Raw genomic sequence first — 16,787 nt, 5'->3', positions numbered from 1 at the left:
CCTTCACATAACCTGAGGTGTGTGTGATGACATAGTCCAATTCACATTCACTATTTATAAAGTTATGCACTGGTTTAATGTGATGTTCGGTGTTGTTCATACAAGTCTCACCTTTCTAGCTCGCTCTTACCTTTTTAGCTCTTTCCGCCCCCCCTACAAAAAGATATTAACTCAGAAATTAGAACTTGAGAACACCTATTAGGCCATGTTGTCCCACTACCCCAGATTAGTACTTGAAGAGTTTACTGGCCTAGTTTAGCAGCCAATGTCTCAGAAATTTTTAGCATTAACAACTAATACTTTAATTCTTTGTCAGACAGAATTCCAAGCGGCTTTAAGGTGGTAGAAAAATTTTGAGTGCTAGAAGCTCTCAAGATAGCGGCTGCTAAAATCATGTTGTAATTCAAGCTGGGGTTGAACAACAAGAGAGTTACCAGAATAAGGTTACTATTGAGTGTATTCTCAGCATTGTACATATGTTTGGGTTTCTTTAAACCCTGTGGGAATCCGGAAGTGGAATTCTATGACATAAATCAGCTTGAAAGGTCAACTATATTTTAAGTTTATCTAATATGATTGTTTCCTTCAGTGCAGTAAGACAGTTTTAAAGTGAAATGTGCTTGAAGTCCTAAGTATTACTATTATTAATTAATAATTCCTGCTTAGAAACATACAATAGGAATTTCCATGTCAGATGAGACTAATATTAACCTAGTTTCATTACCAAGCTTTCCTAAAAGCCTCTTTAAGAGGCTTTTAAAAGTTTAAGTTAAAATTTGGCAGTGAACAAGCCACCTTGTATCTTCCTTTTGCTAAAATAACCCTAAACATCTTTGATTCATTTTTACCAGCCTAGCAAAATATGAGAAATGTTGGAAAACTGGATTTAAAAGGGGCTAAATTCATTAATAGTATAAGACAAGTCCCCTGAAGTAAAGGCAGTTGAGCCTGCACACATCAACAATGAATGTGTGCCAAACTGGAAACTCTTGCATCATGGCATTTAGCAGTTGTTTCAAGTCCTATACTAAATCTTGAGACCAACGCCAGGGCTGCAGTGTAATTCTAGGGGAGGTGTGGTTCTGAAAGAGGAGTCATTCTTCTGATGAAAAGTTAAATTGTGGTTCTCTCTGCTTGTTTCAGTGGTAGCAAAACTGAAGTTAAAAATCCCCCTTTTATATTTCCAAGAGACTGAAAAACCACAATAGCTGGGCCAGCTGCATCTCTCCCTTGGTATGACAGGGTCTAATGCCAAAGGCTATGCGTGAGCAACTGCTAAGCACAGACTGGCTGTTGCACTTGCCTATACAAGTTAAGTATTTCACATTTTTTCAGTGCTCAGTCACACAGTGGACTAGATTCTAATCTCAATGGCACCAGTGTTCCAGAGCAACTCCATTGATGTCACTGAAGTTGCACCAGTGTCAGAGGCAGAGTGACTGAGATTGGAATTTGGCCTATTCCTTATACGGTAGTCGTTAATTCATTTCTTACCGTTCAAAATACTTGTAGCGGTTCCTTCCATTAATTTCAGGATCTTCATACACAATTTGAGGAATCTGAAGAGAAGGTTGAGATCTAAAAAGCCAAAAAAGATAAAAACAGATCAAAATATTTTCAGAAAGTGTGTTCAGAGAAGTTCTGAGTTTTTTTTTAAAAGATACTTTTTAAACTATACTTCAATATTTATTATTTCACTCTGGACTTCCACAGTTGCATCATCAAAACATACACACCTCAAACTCTATAATGAAGTAGCAGCAAACACCCTTACCTGCATAAGTAAGATCGAGATTGTGCATTTACATTATTCTATAGTTTCTCATATAACACTGCAGCTCTAAACTTAATGGAAATTTCACACTGTGCATATACAAAAATCAGTCATTTATTACTTCTGTTAAAATAAAATTTGGGCCTGGAGACTATTGCTCAAAGAAGATTAACCATCTGGAAAATCTGAATTTGTAAAATTCTGTTACTTTTATTTGTATGTGTGGGTGTGCAAAATAATCTGAATATATTTGTACGGCACAAAATACAAGAGAGGGGATGCAGCAAATGAAGAGGAAGAGTCACTCTGTCTAACTAAAAACTGGCTAAACAGATTTTGATCAAACCTGGAAATAACAGGCTGGCTCTAAAACTTTCATTCTGCATTCTCCAACAGTAAAGAAGAATAAGGCTGACCTTGTGGATAGTTTAAGGAGTGTACTGGCTGGAATACAGCCTTTGTAAAAACAGCCAATACTCCCCCCCATCTAATTTCCCATCCTGGAGACCCAACACTGAGTTTGAAGTAGGGCAATAGATTGTCTATAATTTCCTGTCCATGTCTTCTTGGAGGTTGTACATTATTTAGAGAGCTCAGGAGGCAATGAATGAAAAGGGTTAGACAGGAAATAGAGTTCCCTGAAAAACCTCATGCTACAGCACCAGCTAAGTCATTCCACAAGTTCAAAAAGTCACACTTCGCCCTATTTAAGACCATCTTTGGCAACTTACCAGAAGCCTGAAACTAATTTATATAAAATGGAGCAGTTTGTTGTTGCCTTAATTTTAAATCCAGAGGTGTGGCTTAAAGAGACATAGATACCAATAGGAAATGTGGTTTGACTATTTGGATTGAACAGAGCTCTGCCTGCTGTGATCTGTTGAGTCCAAGAACCTCACATCACAGGCTCAAGAGTTGCATTGTGGAACTTAGAGACCCACAGTTTAGCCAATCCCTACCACAAACACTGTACAGAATGAGGCTTCATCATCCTTCTCTGGTGTACAATACATTGCAGAGGTCATTTTAAATCATCCTTTCCCAGCACCTGCCCCAGTGTATTGCAACAAAATAATATTTGAGTCAAGATGCTAGTATCTGAACCTGAAATGCTTTCTTGGCTCTGACAAACCTTTAATTGTAAAATTTTGCTAACAGTTCAAATCAGTTAATTGAACTGATGGCTTTTGCTACTGGCATTGTCTCCACATGTCAGAGTGCTTCTCCATCCAGATGAATTCTTATTTCACTCAGCACAGATGGGCACTTATTTTCATGATCTAACTGTGTTATCATAAGCTACTCATCTCATTATTACAATCTACATACCACACGGACTATGCTGACAGCTTGTGCCACACACTCTCAAAGAAACTGCGGAACCACCTGATCAACATCCTCTATAGCAACCAGGGAAAGATTAAGAATGAGCTCTCAAAACTGGATAGTCTCATAAAAAAACAACCTTCCACAAAAACTTTCTCATGGATGGACTTTACAAAAACTAGACAAGCCATTTACAACACAAACTTTGCTTCTCTACAAAAGAAAAAGGACACTAAACTATCTAAACTACTACATGCCACAAGGGGCCACAACAGTGGTTCCCTTAACGCACCCAGCAATATTGTTAATCTATCCAACTATACTCTTAGCCCAGCAGAAGAATCTGTCCTATCTCGGGGCCTCTCCTTCTGCCCCCCCACCCCCACAAACATGATACAGTTCTGTGTGACCTAGAATCCTATTTTCGACATCTCCAACTCAAGGACTATTTCCAACACACCTCTGAACAACATACTAACCCACAGAGACCTTCCTACCAACACTACAAAAAGAAGGATTCTGGGTGGACTCCTCCTGAAGGTCGAAACAACAGACTGGACTTCTACATAGAGTGCTTCTGCCAACGTGCACGGGCTGAAATTAGGAAAAGTAGCATCACTTGCCCCATAACCTCAGCCGTGCAGAACATAATGCTATCCACAGCCTCAGAAACAACTCTGACATCATAATCAAAAAGGCTGACAAAGGAGGTGCTGTCGTCATCATGAATAGGTCGGAATATGAACAAGACGCTGCTAGGCAGCTCTCCAACACCACTTTCTACAAGCCATTACCCTCTGATCCCACTGAGGGTTACCAAAAGAAACTACAGCATTTGCTCAAGAAACTCCCTGAAAAAGCACAAGAACAAATCCGTACAGACACACCCCTAGAACCTCAAGCAGGGGTATTCTGTCTGCTACCCAAGATCCATAAACTTGGAAATCCTGAATGCCCCATCATCTCAGGCATTAGGACCCTGACAGCAGGATTGTCTGGCTATGTAGACTCCCTCCTCAGGCCCTACGCTACCAGCACTCCCAGCTATCTTCGAGACACCACTGACTTCCTGAGGAAACTACAATCCATCGGTGATCTTCCTGAAAACACCATCCTAGCCGCTATGGATGTAGAAGCCCTCTACACCAACATTCCACACAAAGATGGACTACAAGCCATCAGGAACAGTATCACCGATAATGTCACGGCAAACCTGGTGGCTGAACTTTGTGACTTTGTCCTCACCCATAACTATTTCACATTTGGGGACAATGTATACCTTCAAATCAGCGGCACTGCTATGGGTACCCGCATGGCCCCACAGTATGCCAACATTTTTATGGCTGACTTTGAACAACACTTCCTCAGCTCTCATCCCCTAATGCCCCTACTCTACTTGCACTACATTGATGACATCTTCATCATCTGGACCCATGGAAAAGAAGCCCTTGAGGAATTCCACCATGACTTCAACAATTTCCATCCCACCATCAACCTCAGCCTGGACCAGTCCACACAAGAGATCCACTTCCTGGACACTACGGTGTTAATAAGTGATGGTCACATAAACACCACCCTATACTGGAAACCTGCTGACCGCTATGCCTACCTACAGCCTCCAGCTTTCATCCAGACCACACCACACGATACATTGTCTACAGCCAAGCTCTACAATACAACTGCATTTGCTCCAATCCCTCAGACAGAGACAAACACCTACAAGATCTCTATCAAGCATTCTTACAACTACAGTACCCACCTGCTGAAGTGAAGAAACAGATTGATAGAACCAGAAGAGTACCCAGAAGTTACTTACCTCAGGACAGGCCCAACAAAGAAAATAACAGAATGCCACTAGCCATCACCTTCAGCCCCCAACTAAAACCCCTCCAACGCATCATCAAGGATCTACAACCTATCCTGAAGGACGACCCATCACTCTCACAGATCTTGGGAGACAGGCCAGTCCTTGCTTACAGACAGCCCCCCAACCTGAAGCAAATACTCTCCAGCAACCACACACCACACAACAGAATCACTAACCCAGGAACCTATCCTTGCAACAAAGCCCATTGCCAACTGTGTCCACATATCTATTCAGGGGACACCATCATAGGGCCTAATCACATCAGCCACACTGTCAGAGGCTCGTTCACCTGCACATCTACCAATGTGATATATGCCATCATGTGCCAGCAATGCCCCTCTGCCATGTACATTGGTCAAACTGGACAGTCTCTACGTAAAAGAATAAATGGACACAAATCAGACGTCAAGAATTATAACATTCAAAAACCAGTCGGAGAACACTTCAATCTCTTTGGTCACTCGATTACAGACCTAAAAGTGGCAACTCTTCAACAAAAAACTTCAAAAACAGACTCCAACGAGAGACTGCTGAATTGGAATTAATTTGCAGACTGGATACAATTAACTTGAACAAAGACTGGGAGTGGATGGGTCATTACATAAAGTAAAACTATTTCCCCATGTTTATTCCCTCCTCTCCCGGCCCCCGGCTGTTCCTCAGACGTGCTTGTCAACTGCTGGAAATGGCCCACCTTGATTATTACTACAAAAGGTTTCCCCCCACCACCTGCCCCGCTCTCCTGCTGGTAATAGCTCACCTTCCCTGATCACTCTCGTTACAGTGTGTATGGTAACACCAATTGTTTCATGTTCTCTGTGTATATAAATCTCCCCACTGTATTTTCCACTGAATGCATCCGATGAAGTGAGCTGTAGCTCACGAAAGCTTATGTTCAAATACATTTGTTAGTCTCTAAGGTGCCACAAGTCCTCCTTTTCTTTTTGCGGATACAGACTAACACGGCTGCTACTCTGAAACCTGTTTCACTATTGTTAATTATACTTTAAAGCTCAATCACTTTCAACCATAAGGAGATACATCACAAAACCAGGTCAGAGTCTAGAGGCAGCTTGTTGACACAGTTAATGCAAGAAGTAAATGTGAGAACAGCCAGTGCTGCTGTCACCTGCTACTTTCATGCTGGTACAAAGATGATAAGATCGGAAGGCACCACTGTGATTGTCATAAATATAAAGGGAAGGGTAAACATCTTTAAAATCCCTCCTGGCCAGAGGAAAAGCCCTTTCACCTGTAAAGGGTTAAGAAGCTAGGATAACCTCGCTGGCACCTGACCAAAATGACCAATGAGGAGACAAGATACTTTCAAAGCGCGGGGGGGGAGAGAAACAAAGGGTCTGGGTCTGTCTGTGAGATGCTTTTGCCAGGGACAGAACAGGAATGGAGTCTTAGAACTTAGTAAGTAATCTAGCTAGATATGCGTTAGATTATGACTTCTTTAAATGGCTGAGAAAATAAGCTGTGCTGAATGGAATGGATATTCCTGTCTTTGTGTCTTTTTGTAACTTAAGTTTTTGCCTAGAGGGATTCTCTATGTTTTGAATCTAATTATCCTGTAAGGTATTTACCACCCTGATTTTACAGAGGTGATTCTTTTTACTTTTTCTTCTATTAAAATTCTTCTTGTAAGAAACTGAATGCTTTTTTCATTGTTCTTAAGATCCAAGGGTTTGGGTCTGTGGTCACCTATGCAAATTGCTGAGGATTTTTATCAAACTTTCCCCAGGAAGGGGGGGTGCAAGGTTTTGGTGAGGATTTTGGGGGGAAAGACGTTTCCAAACGACTCTTTCCCAATAATAAACCCGGTTAGACGTTTGGTGGTGGCAGCGAAAGTCCAAGGGCAAAAGGTAAAATTGTTTGTACCTTGGGGAAGTTTTAACCTAGGCTGGTAAAAGTAAGCTTAGGAGGTTTTCATGCAGGTCCCCACATCTGTACCCTAGAGTTCAGAGTGGGGAAGGAACCTTGACAGTGATGATCTAGTCTGATCTCCTATATAACACAGGGTATAGGAGTTCCCCCAAATTAATTCCTGTTTAAGCTGGCACATATATTTTAGAAAAACATCTAATCTTGATTTAAAAGTTGCCAGCTAGTGATGGAGAATCCACCATGAGCCTTGGTAACTTGTTCCAATGGTTAATTACCCTCACTGTTAAAAATGTACATCTTATTTCCAATCTGAATCTGGCAAACTTCAACTTCTGATCAAAATAAGCTGAGAGGAAAAGAGCACAGCAGTGACATTTAAAACTTTGAAAGTATAACGTAAAGAATTAGTTCGTGTATGCTTAAAAAAAAAAACCTGTGACATGTTCATCCGGGCCAACATCCCTCCTTATCTGACTACTGACTAGCCCTTCCAAATAGCCTCTCTGACTCCCAGCTCTTCCGATACTGCTGCCCATTTTCTGACAAGCTCAAGTATCTCCTCACATCACTCCATTGGCTCTCGATTCATTTCAGGATCCAATTCAAAATTGCGCTCTTTGATTTTAAACCCCTCCACGGACATGACACAGCCTATTGTACTTTTCAAAACTTTTGTTCCTTTCCCCATTCTTTCTGCATGCCTAGCACTATTCTCTTTTTTATCCCTCCATGTGAGCTGGTGCAGAATCTTTCTTCCGCAGTTCATATTGTCTGACTAGAACAACCTCTCTATCCTCAGCTCCCTCTTCCTCTGTACCTTAATTCTTTGAAGTGGTTTGGGAAGTAACTTTATATGCAATATGTTATTCAAAATTATGTTGTGTTATTTTGTTAACTGATATAGCACCTGTTGCACAGTGTCCCAGATGCGCACAAGGGAAAAAATAACAAAATCATATTTAAACAACTCTAGTCCAAGTGGACCAGGTAATCAGCAACTCTAGTCAAAACAAACAAGGCGGGCTAAGGAAACGAGACCAAACAAAATGGGGCTTCTGAAAAAGGGAAGGGAAGTGGTCAGATCCTGACCTAAATAGGAAGGCTTCACACAGAATCTTGAATACAGCTACAGAGGGACTCCAGCCCTTGATTCACTACAGTACCTAAACACATACTGAAGTACTTTGCTGAATTGGGATCCTAATGGACATATTGGGAAAGTCTCCTGCACTAAGAAGGCCCTAGTCTAGTCCAGTCCAAATGAAACCTTGGGATGCATAGCAAGGACAATCCAGTCCGCTTCAGTCTGGGAGGGACAAAGGAGAAAGGCTATCACTTAAGTAGCTCCAGCCTGGATCACTGAAGTTTTTACAACGTTGAAAACGAGAGCTTTAAATAAATCTCTTGATTTATTGGCAACCAGTGCAGATAGAGTTGGATGAATGTAGAACACCCAATCCCAAAAAAGCAGATGTATGGCCATATTCCACAACAGCTGCAACCTCTGAATCAGTTTCAAGTAAGATCTAAATAGGAGCAAACTGCAGTCATCTATCCTGTATTGTTTTTTTTTCTTAATATAGTCCAATGGTAGGACACTTACCTAGCAAGCTGCTGAAGAACCTCTAGGCGCTGCTGGGCCCTGCCTCTCCATCTTCGGTCAATAAATGGGGGCACGGGATTTCTTTTCTCCGAATGCAGATCGTACCAGGGATAATGGATCAGACTGCTAAACATGGTTTTAAAAATCGGCATCTTTTTCTAATTTTAATGTGTAGACAAGAGAAATGGCAGTTGTTATTTAGCAATTCCATGCAATACTTAAGAGATCATCGCTTCAACTAGTGTTTTTGAGTCTATATGTAAACAAGGCATGAGAAATATATAGAGATTAAACAAGTTACTGTGAATTACAGCGCTATAAACCTGGGTGGTAGAGGTGACAGCATGCTCTAATGACATTAATTAATAACAGTGCTTCTCAAAATGAGGAACATACAGGACTAAACAGCAGGGGCATGGAGATGCTAAGTATCAACCTATGTAGCTGCAAAGAAATCCTTGAAAATGTGGCCCAAGTATAACTGATGCAGCTACATTTGTCTAAGTCAGCAGAAAGCTTGAAATCAGCTTTAAGATATGAATTGTTCCATTTATTTCAGTGGGTGCTAACTCAGAAGCCCAATTAATGTAAGGGTATGCCTGCCTACATTGTAGCTGGGAAGTGTGATTTCCAGTGCAGGTAAACAGACCCTGTGGGCCTGGCAGCAGCTCAGTCTAGCTGCCAGAGTCCAAGCCCACCTGACCACTGGAGTCTGAGCTCAGGAGACTAGCCCGAGCTGCTGCCTGTGCTGCAGCATCCACACTGCTACTTTCAGCATGCTAGCGCCAGCAGAGACAGCACAAGTCTGTATACCCATGCTGAGAATCACACTCCTCAACCGCAGTACAGACGTGCCCCAAATGTCAGCATTGTGCTATTTCCCTGTTCATCAAAGTATGTAAGAAAGGAAAGGAAACGTCATACTATGAAGATCTATACAATCTACTCTAAATGATGGCTCATTATGACTAAGCCTTTAACAATAGATGGCAAGGTTGAACGGTGGCACCATTTGTTTCATTTTCCTGAAGGAAGACTCAACTTTCAAAGTTTGGGAAATGCTGTCATAAAGTTATAAGAACCACCCTCACCCCATCAGATGACATTATAGCCTCAGAATTCAAAACCAGCTTGTTTTGTATTATATACTAGGCAGCTGCTTATTCAGATGGTCAGAACTGTGGATAAGCACATTTTAAACAAACCAAAAGGAAAAAATAAATAGGATGGTGGAACATGGAATTTATCTGGCTAAACAGGAATTTTGACATGAAGGGGAGATTTTCAAATAAGTGATGCACTTTGGGCCTAAATTTGGATCCTGGGGTTTTCAGACAAGAGGGAGTATACGATAGGTAGGCTGGACATGTAGCAGCCAATATACAAGGGCTCCCTTTCAGAAATCTAGTGTTTCTGAGACTAACCAGTATCAGAAGGGTGCATCATCAGATACTTTAAACAAAAAATGCACTCAGAGCTAGAAGTGACAGAAAGATTTGTGGGTATGTCTATGCTCTTTGCTATCTGCATGGAAGCCACACCAGAAACCACAGTGACAGCAGAGTCCAACAAGGTCAAACAACTTTGTGTAACTGGTGGATTCTCATCATGCCATTTACACCCTTGACCTACAGGGATTGAGGCAATGTCTACACTACATACATTACACCAGCACAACTGTACCACTGCAGCTGCGCCGCTGTAAGGTCTCCCATGTAGCCACTCTATGCCAGCAGGAGAGCGCTCTCCCATCATCTTAATTAAACCACCCCCAACGAGCAGCAGTAGCTATGCTGGCACTTTTGTCAGTGAAACTTATGTTGGTCAGGGTGTGTTTTTTCACATCCCTGACCGACAAAAGTGCTAGTGTAGACAAAGCCTGAATGAAAACACATCCGTGACCTTGGGCAGGTCACATTAATCTCTGTGTGCCTTAGCCGCCCATCTGTAATATAGGGATACTAGTACTTCCCTGCCTCATTGGGGTTTTGTGAGGATAAATAAAGATTATGAGACTCTCAGATACTACAGTAATAGGGACATACGCAAACAAGATCAGGGGTCTCAAACACGCGGCCCACGGGGTTATTTTCTGCAGCCTGCCAGCTCCCTGCAGCCCCCCAGCGTTTACCTAGAGTGACTCCGGCCCAGGGCGGCGCACATTGGGAGCAGGGCAGGCTCCTACAGGCCCCTGCCACACCCCTCCTGCACCCGGACCTTCTGCCCTGAGACCCCTGCCACACCCCTCCTGCACCCCGCACACCTCCTGCACCCCAAACCCCTGCCCTGAGCCCCCTGCCACACCCTGCACCCCTTCTGCACCCCCTGGGGGCAGGGAGGGGGCGGAGTTGGGGTGGGGATTTCGGGGAAGGGGTTGGAATGGGGGCAGGGAAGGGGTGGGAAGAGGTGGGGCAGGGTTTGGGGCCTCATGGAAGGGGTGGAGTGGGGGTGGGGCTGGGGCAGTGGTGGAGGGGGTCAGTGATGTGGCCCTCATGGTCATTTGAGTTTGAGACCCCTGCACTAGATCAATTAGAGCTAGCGTGAATATAAATATTAATGTAGTCACGGTAGCATGGGCAGCAGCAGCAGCGTGGCTTAGCTGTGTTGAGTACAAACCCAGCTGAACTCCATAGGTACATACTTGGCATGGCTTAGCCCTGCTGCCGCCGGTACCTGTGCTACTGAGGCTAAACTACTTATACTCGCACTAGCTCTCATTGAGCTACTGTAAGTACATCTAGGCAAGCTGAGAATCCCACCCTCAGAGGTATTTTGAGTACATGTAGGCAAGGTGGGAATCCCATAGAGTTGCCTCCAGGATCGTCCTGGAGTCTCCAGGAATTAATGATTAATATTTAATTAAAAATTATGTCATGTGATGAAACCTCCAGGAATCCATCCAACCAAAATTGGCAACCCTAGAATCTCACCACTAGCTACTACTGTAGACATAGCCATAGAGAACATCGAAAAACTTCAGAGAAACAGCGTTTAGGGAGGGAGGAGACAGGAAACAGGTTTTGAATAATACATTTTTATTGGCTCCACTGCATGGAAGGTATCAGCTTGCTTTAGAAGGGCTGGGCCTCAGCGTTTAGAATGCTTCCCAACCTACTCATTCAAGAGCAAAGTCTGAATAAACCCAGGAGGACAAAAAACAAAGCTCCTTGTTTGTCAAACTTTGATTCACTAGAGTTGTATCACATCCCTTTTTCATTCTGCCTAAATGGCTCACCTGCAGCTATCAAAATAAGTAAGGGGCACTGTGTGAAACACTACTTACATTTCAAGTGCTCTGTTAAAAAAACAGTGCAATAACCCAATTCTTCTATTATGTCTAAGACTTTCCTTAATGAGCCATAGACCAGTTGTCAGAGGTATCCAGGGGTGTCCCATTCTCAAGCACTGATACATGACTTAGGAGTTTAGGAATAGAACATAGAACTGTTTATTTCTAGACTATTGGTATAAAGTCAACCCAAGACAGTGGTGACCATCAGGTATTAAACTATTTTTGTGTTAGGTATAAACGATTTCCTTTCTTTACAGAGCTTGTGCTGTTCTAAGGAAGTTGCGTAAAGTTAAGATTGCTCAAGTACAATCAAGTTTTTTACATATATATTCATATTCCTTTAATATAGGGAAGAATGTGGGAAAAACCTCTCCTGAAGATGTCTCAGGCTGAAACAACCTACCATCTTGTCACACAGGAGATGAGCCTGGACATTTGCCTTTGCGTGGTCCTTCTCACTTGATAACACATACAAGGGATCTGAAATATAAGGAATCCCATGGATTCAAAGAAAACGAACAGAATAATAGCCTGGCTCCCCTTGACAAGAAGTCCGTTTTTCCACTTCAGAGACTAAACGAGACATAGAAATAAAAAAGAGCAAGCACACTTTTGCACCTCTGACCCCCCCCCCCCCCAGTCAGCCTCGATGCTGCTGCTGTACAGAGTGGACCACGCTCTGGTGGGGAGAAATTAAAGGCTCATAATTGTTAAAGTACTCTTCTGGCAACCTTTAAAACCATTAAACGGTAGCTACGGCCGTGAACGGAAGCAGCAGCAGCGAGCATTTGCTGCTTCCCTGTGGAATGAAGGGCCAGGCATGGCCTTGCACATCCGCAGGTGGCTCCCTGCTCTGCCCACGCCTTTCCCGCTAATGCTGCTTTCAGCCTGTCCATTTCACGTCCCCCCCGCGCGCTCGGAGGAGCCTCCCTGTCCTCTTCCAGATCCGCTTTTCCAGCCTCGTCCCCCAGCCCCGACTGACGGCGCCTCAGCACGCCCCAGGCTGCCTCCGCGGCTCCCCCCTGCGGCCGCCGGCTGCAGCCCACCACGCCGGCCCCGGCCAGGCTGCAGCCCACCTCTCGCGGCGCTGGACGTGGGGGGGAGGCGGGGGCGGCCCCTGTCGCACAGCTCCAGCGACTCCCGCCGGACGCGGGCCCCGGCCACGCCCAGCCTGAGGGGAGTCGGGCCCGCCCCTCCCCCCAGCGACCCCGCCCGGCCCCGCCGGGCTGCACGAGGCCGCACGCGGGGTGACGGGAGGCGGAGCCTCGTCGCCAACCCGCCCCCTCTGCTGCCGCCCGGGCGGGGCCTGCGGGGTTGGCACCGCCCCCCGGCTCGGTCTCCGGGCCAAGCCGGCTCCGCCCCTGCCGGGGCCGCTCGCCGGTACCGTAGAGGAAGTCGAAGGCTCTGCTGGGGGCCAGGTCCGAGCGGTACCGGCCCCCGGGGCTCGGGCCCCCGCCGCCCGCCGGCCCCGGCACCGTCCCGATCACCGTGTAGCTGCTCATGGCGGCCGCCGCGCCCGGGCGCTGGGTGCGTTCCCATGGCAACGGGGCCGGGCGGGGCGTCCACCCTGAGGGGCGGGGCTCGCGCTGGGCACGTGGAGCGGGGGGAGGCAGCGGGCGCTTCCCAGGAGGCCCCCACCACATCCCTCCCGCCCAGCCCCCACCGCGCCCCTCCCCCGGCTACTCCAGCCGGGCTCCGCCGTCTGCGCCCCCCCCCCCCCCGCAACATGAATTAAATTGCGGCTCCCCGCCCCAGCAGGAAGAGAGCAGGAGCAGCCAAAGCGGGACAGGGCAGCCTCAAGTGCGGTGCTGTAGGCCTGCTGCAGCACTGGGGGCAGGGCGGAGACCCAGCTCCCTAAGTGGCGGGTAGCCAAGTGCATCGCCTGGCCCTTTATTTAATTTACTTTCTTGACTTTAATATGATTAAAGATTGACTTTATTATTATGGTCAAAGTGTGCAAAGTGTTTTACATTCAGTTGAAATAGACATAACCCCTACCTACTCCAAAGAGTTTATAATGTAATCTTAGGTTTCAGAGAAGCGGCCCCTGTTAGTTTGTATCTGCAAAAAGAACAGGAGTACTTGTGGCACCTTAGAGACGAACAAATTTATTTGAGCATAAGCTTTCGTGAGCTACAGCTCCCTTCATCAGATGCATAGAATGGAACGTATAGTAAGAAGAGATATACATACAGAAAACATGAAAAGGTGGAATAGGAGACTAATTAATTAAGATGAGCTATTATGAGCAGGCAAAAAAAACTTCTGTAGTGATAAACAAGATGGCCCATTTAGACAGCTGACAAGAAGGTGTGAGGATACTTAAGGAAATAGATTCACTATATGTAATGACCCAGCCACTCCCAGTCTCTATTCAAACCCAAGTTAATGGTGTCTAGTTTGCATATTAATTCAAGCTCAGTAGTTTCTCCTTGGAGTCTGTTTTTGAAGCTTTTCTGTTGCAAAATTGCCACCTTTAAATCTGTTACTGAGCGGCCAGAGCAGTTGAAGTGTTCTCCTACCAGTTTTTGAATGTTATGTTCCTGATGTCAGATTTGTGTCCATTTATTCTTTTGCGTAGAGACTGTCTGGTTTGGCCAATGTACATGGGAGAGGGGCACTGCTGGCACATGATGGCATGTATCACATTGGTAGATGTGCAGGTGAACAAGCTGCTGATGGCGTGGCTAAGGTCCTATGATGGGGTCACTTAAATAAATATGTGGACAGAGTTGGCATCGGGCTTTGTTGCAAGGATAGGTTCCTGGGTTAGTGTTTTTGTTGTGTGGTGTGTGGTTGCTGGAGAGTATTTGCTTCAGGTTGGGGGGCTGTCTGTAAGTGAGGACTGGTCTGTCTCCCAAGATCTGTGAGAGTGAGGGATCATTTTTCAGGACAGATTATAGATCTTTGATGATGCGTTGGAGAGGTTTTAGTTGGGGGCTGAAGGTGACAGCTAGTGGCGTTCTGTTATTTTCTTTGTTGGGCCTGTCCTGTAGTAGGTGGCTTCTGGGTACTCTTCTGGCTCTGTCAATCTGTTTTTTCACTTCAGCAGGTGGGTATTGTGGTTGTAAGAACGCTTGATAGAGATCTTGTAGGTGTTTGTCTCTGTCTGAGGGATTGGAGCAAATGCGGTTGTATCATAGAGCTTGGCTGTAGACAATGGATCGTGTGGTGTGTAATCTGCTAGTTTTAGCCTCATTGGTTTGTTACCCATTGTTATTACTCAGTTCTCAGATGTTGTTTGTGAGGATTAATTATCTTTGAAGATCATCAGTTCATCTATCACCACACAGATCTAATCTAATTTAAAGAGCCTCTCACCCTTACAGCTGGGGCTGATAGTCCTGCCTCTTATTAAAGTTGTACAACACTTCCCATTGTAAGACCCTCTTTTCAGTTGCTTATAATTTTGTCAAACTTTAACCATTTGGGCTGAAATTTTACTTCAGGTGTCTGCCTCAGTCCTGGCTTAATCATTTCTGAGACTGAGGCTCAGTGAGGGTGGACAGGCAACCTTACTTCTGGCAATTCCTAGCCTTTGGGTACCTGACTTTGCTGCCTTAATAGTGTTCTTTTAACATTATTAGTTATTATTAACAATATTGATACACATCTGTATTACCATAGTGCCTAGGAGCCCCAGTCGTGGACCAGAACCCCATTGTGCTAAGTGCTGTACAAGCAGACTAAAAAGGCAGTCCCTGCCCCAAGGAGCTCACATCTAAGTATAAAGTGAGACAACAGATGGATACAGATAGGGGTGTATAAGGAAACAATGAGACAATATTTGTCAGCGTGAAAGGAAGTGGCATCCATGCACCAGCAGCCTAACATATTTTTTGTGATTAATAGTATTTAAAGTGCTATACAAATGCTAAATATCATTGTGTAAAATCAGTACACTACTAATCGAACCTTAACATAGGAAAGGCAGAAGGAACCTGTCATTTTCCAGTCTTGCCACTGGGTGTCACAGTTGTTCTACCCATTTTTCAACTAAGGCCATTACAGCAACAGGAGCCTGCTGTGGTAAGAATGCAAAACATGTTCTGGGGCCAATTCAACCCTGATGTAACTTCACTGCAGTCAGTTAAGTTACACCAGGGTGAATTGGGCCTAGGACGGAAGCTCAGTGCTACTTCCATTCACAGTCTACTCTTCTGTAGCTCTACCAGCTACTGAATATAATGAGTCTCATTTCCCAGATGTGTACTGGGCAATATTGGAGGGGTGAAAGGTTCAGCAGTGCACATATGGATTGCAGTTGCCATTGGCCATTCCTGCTGCTTGGCCTGACTCTCAAGACTTCCCATCAGCCAATCAGAGCCCGCTGACATATCATATGGCCTATTTTTGACCAGGGAAGGAGACTGAGGCTTGATCTACACTACAGAGTTACAGAGTAGCAGCCGTGTTAGTCTGTATTCGCAAAAAGAAAAGGAGTACTTGTGGCACCTTAGAGACTAACAAAATTATTTGAGCATAAGCTTTCGTGACCTAACTCTGTAAGTGTCTACACTAAAATGTAGCTCCCACTGATGTAACTCGCCCACTACACTGACTTAATAACTCCACCTTCACGAGAGGCGTAGTGATTAGGTCAATGTTAGGGTTGCTAACTGTCTAATCACACAAACCCAAACACCCTTGCCCCACCCCCTGCCACATCCCTTTCCTGAGGCGCCACTCCACTCACTCCATCCCCCTTCCCTCTGTCGCTCGCTCTTCCCCACCCTCACTCACTTTCACTAGGCTGGGGCAGGGGGTTGGGGTGTGGGAGGGGAGACAGGCTCTGGACTGGGGCTGAGGGGTTTGGAATGTGGGAGGGGTTCTTGGCTGAGCCTGAGGCAGAGGGTTGGGGTGTAGTAGAGGGTGCAGGGTGCAACCTCTGAGAGAGGGTTTGGGTGCAGGAGGGGGCTCAGGGCTGGGGCACGGGGTTGGGGTGCAGGAGGGGGTGAGGGTCGTGGACTCCAGCTGGGAGATGCTTACCTCAGGTGGCTCCCAGTTGGCGGTGCAGTGGGGCTAAGGCAGGCTT

General features: G+C 45.2%; 1 protein-coding gene across 1 annotated transcript in view; it reads right to left on the bottom strand.

Annotated features, from left to right (window-relative positions):
- The window catches only part of CFAP91 (cilia and flagella associated protein 91), a 53,574-nt gene extending 40,320 nt beyond the window's left edge, over nucleotides 1-13,254 (bottom strand). Inside the window, exons 1-4 of the mRNA XM_077818392.1 lie at nucleotides 13,137-13,254; nucleotides 12,156-12,232; nucleotides 8,461-8,618; nucleotides 1,495-1,578 (exon numbers count right to left, since the gene is read on the bottom strand). Coding sequence (XP_077674518.1) covers nucleotides 1,495-1,578; nucleotides 8,461-8,618; nucleotides 12,156-12,232; nucleotides 13,137-13,254 — 437 coding nt within the window. The remainder of the gene's footprint in view (nucleotides 1-1,494; nucleotides 1,579-8,460; nucleotides 8,619-12,155; nucleotides 12,233-13,136) is intronic.
- Between the last annotated feature and the right edge of the window lie 3,533 nt (nucleotides 13,255-16,787).

This window comes from Eretmochelys imbricata, chromosome 1, assembly GCF_965152235.1.
Source record: "Eretmochelys imbricata isolate rEreImb1 chromosome 1, rEreImb1.hap1, whole genome shotgun sequence".
NCBI classification, from domain to species: Eukaryota; Metazoa; Chordata; order Testudines; family Cheloniidae; genus Eretmochelys; species Eretmochelys imbricata.
The sequence above is the reverse complement of the archived record's forward strand: the minus strand, read 5'-3'. Positions and strand labels throughout refer to the sequence as shown.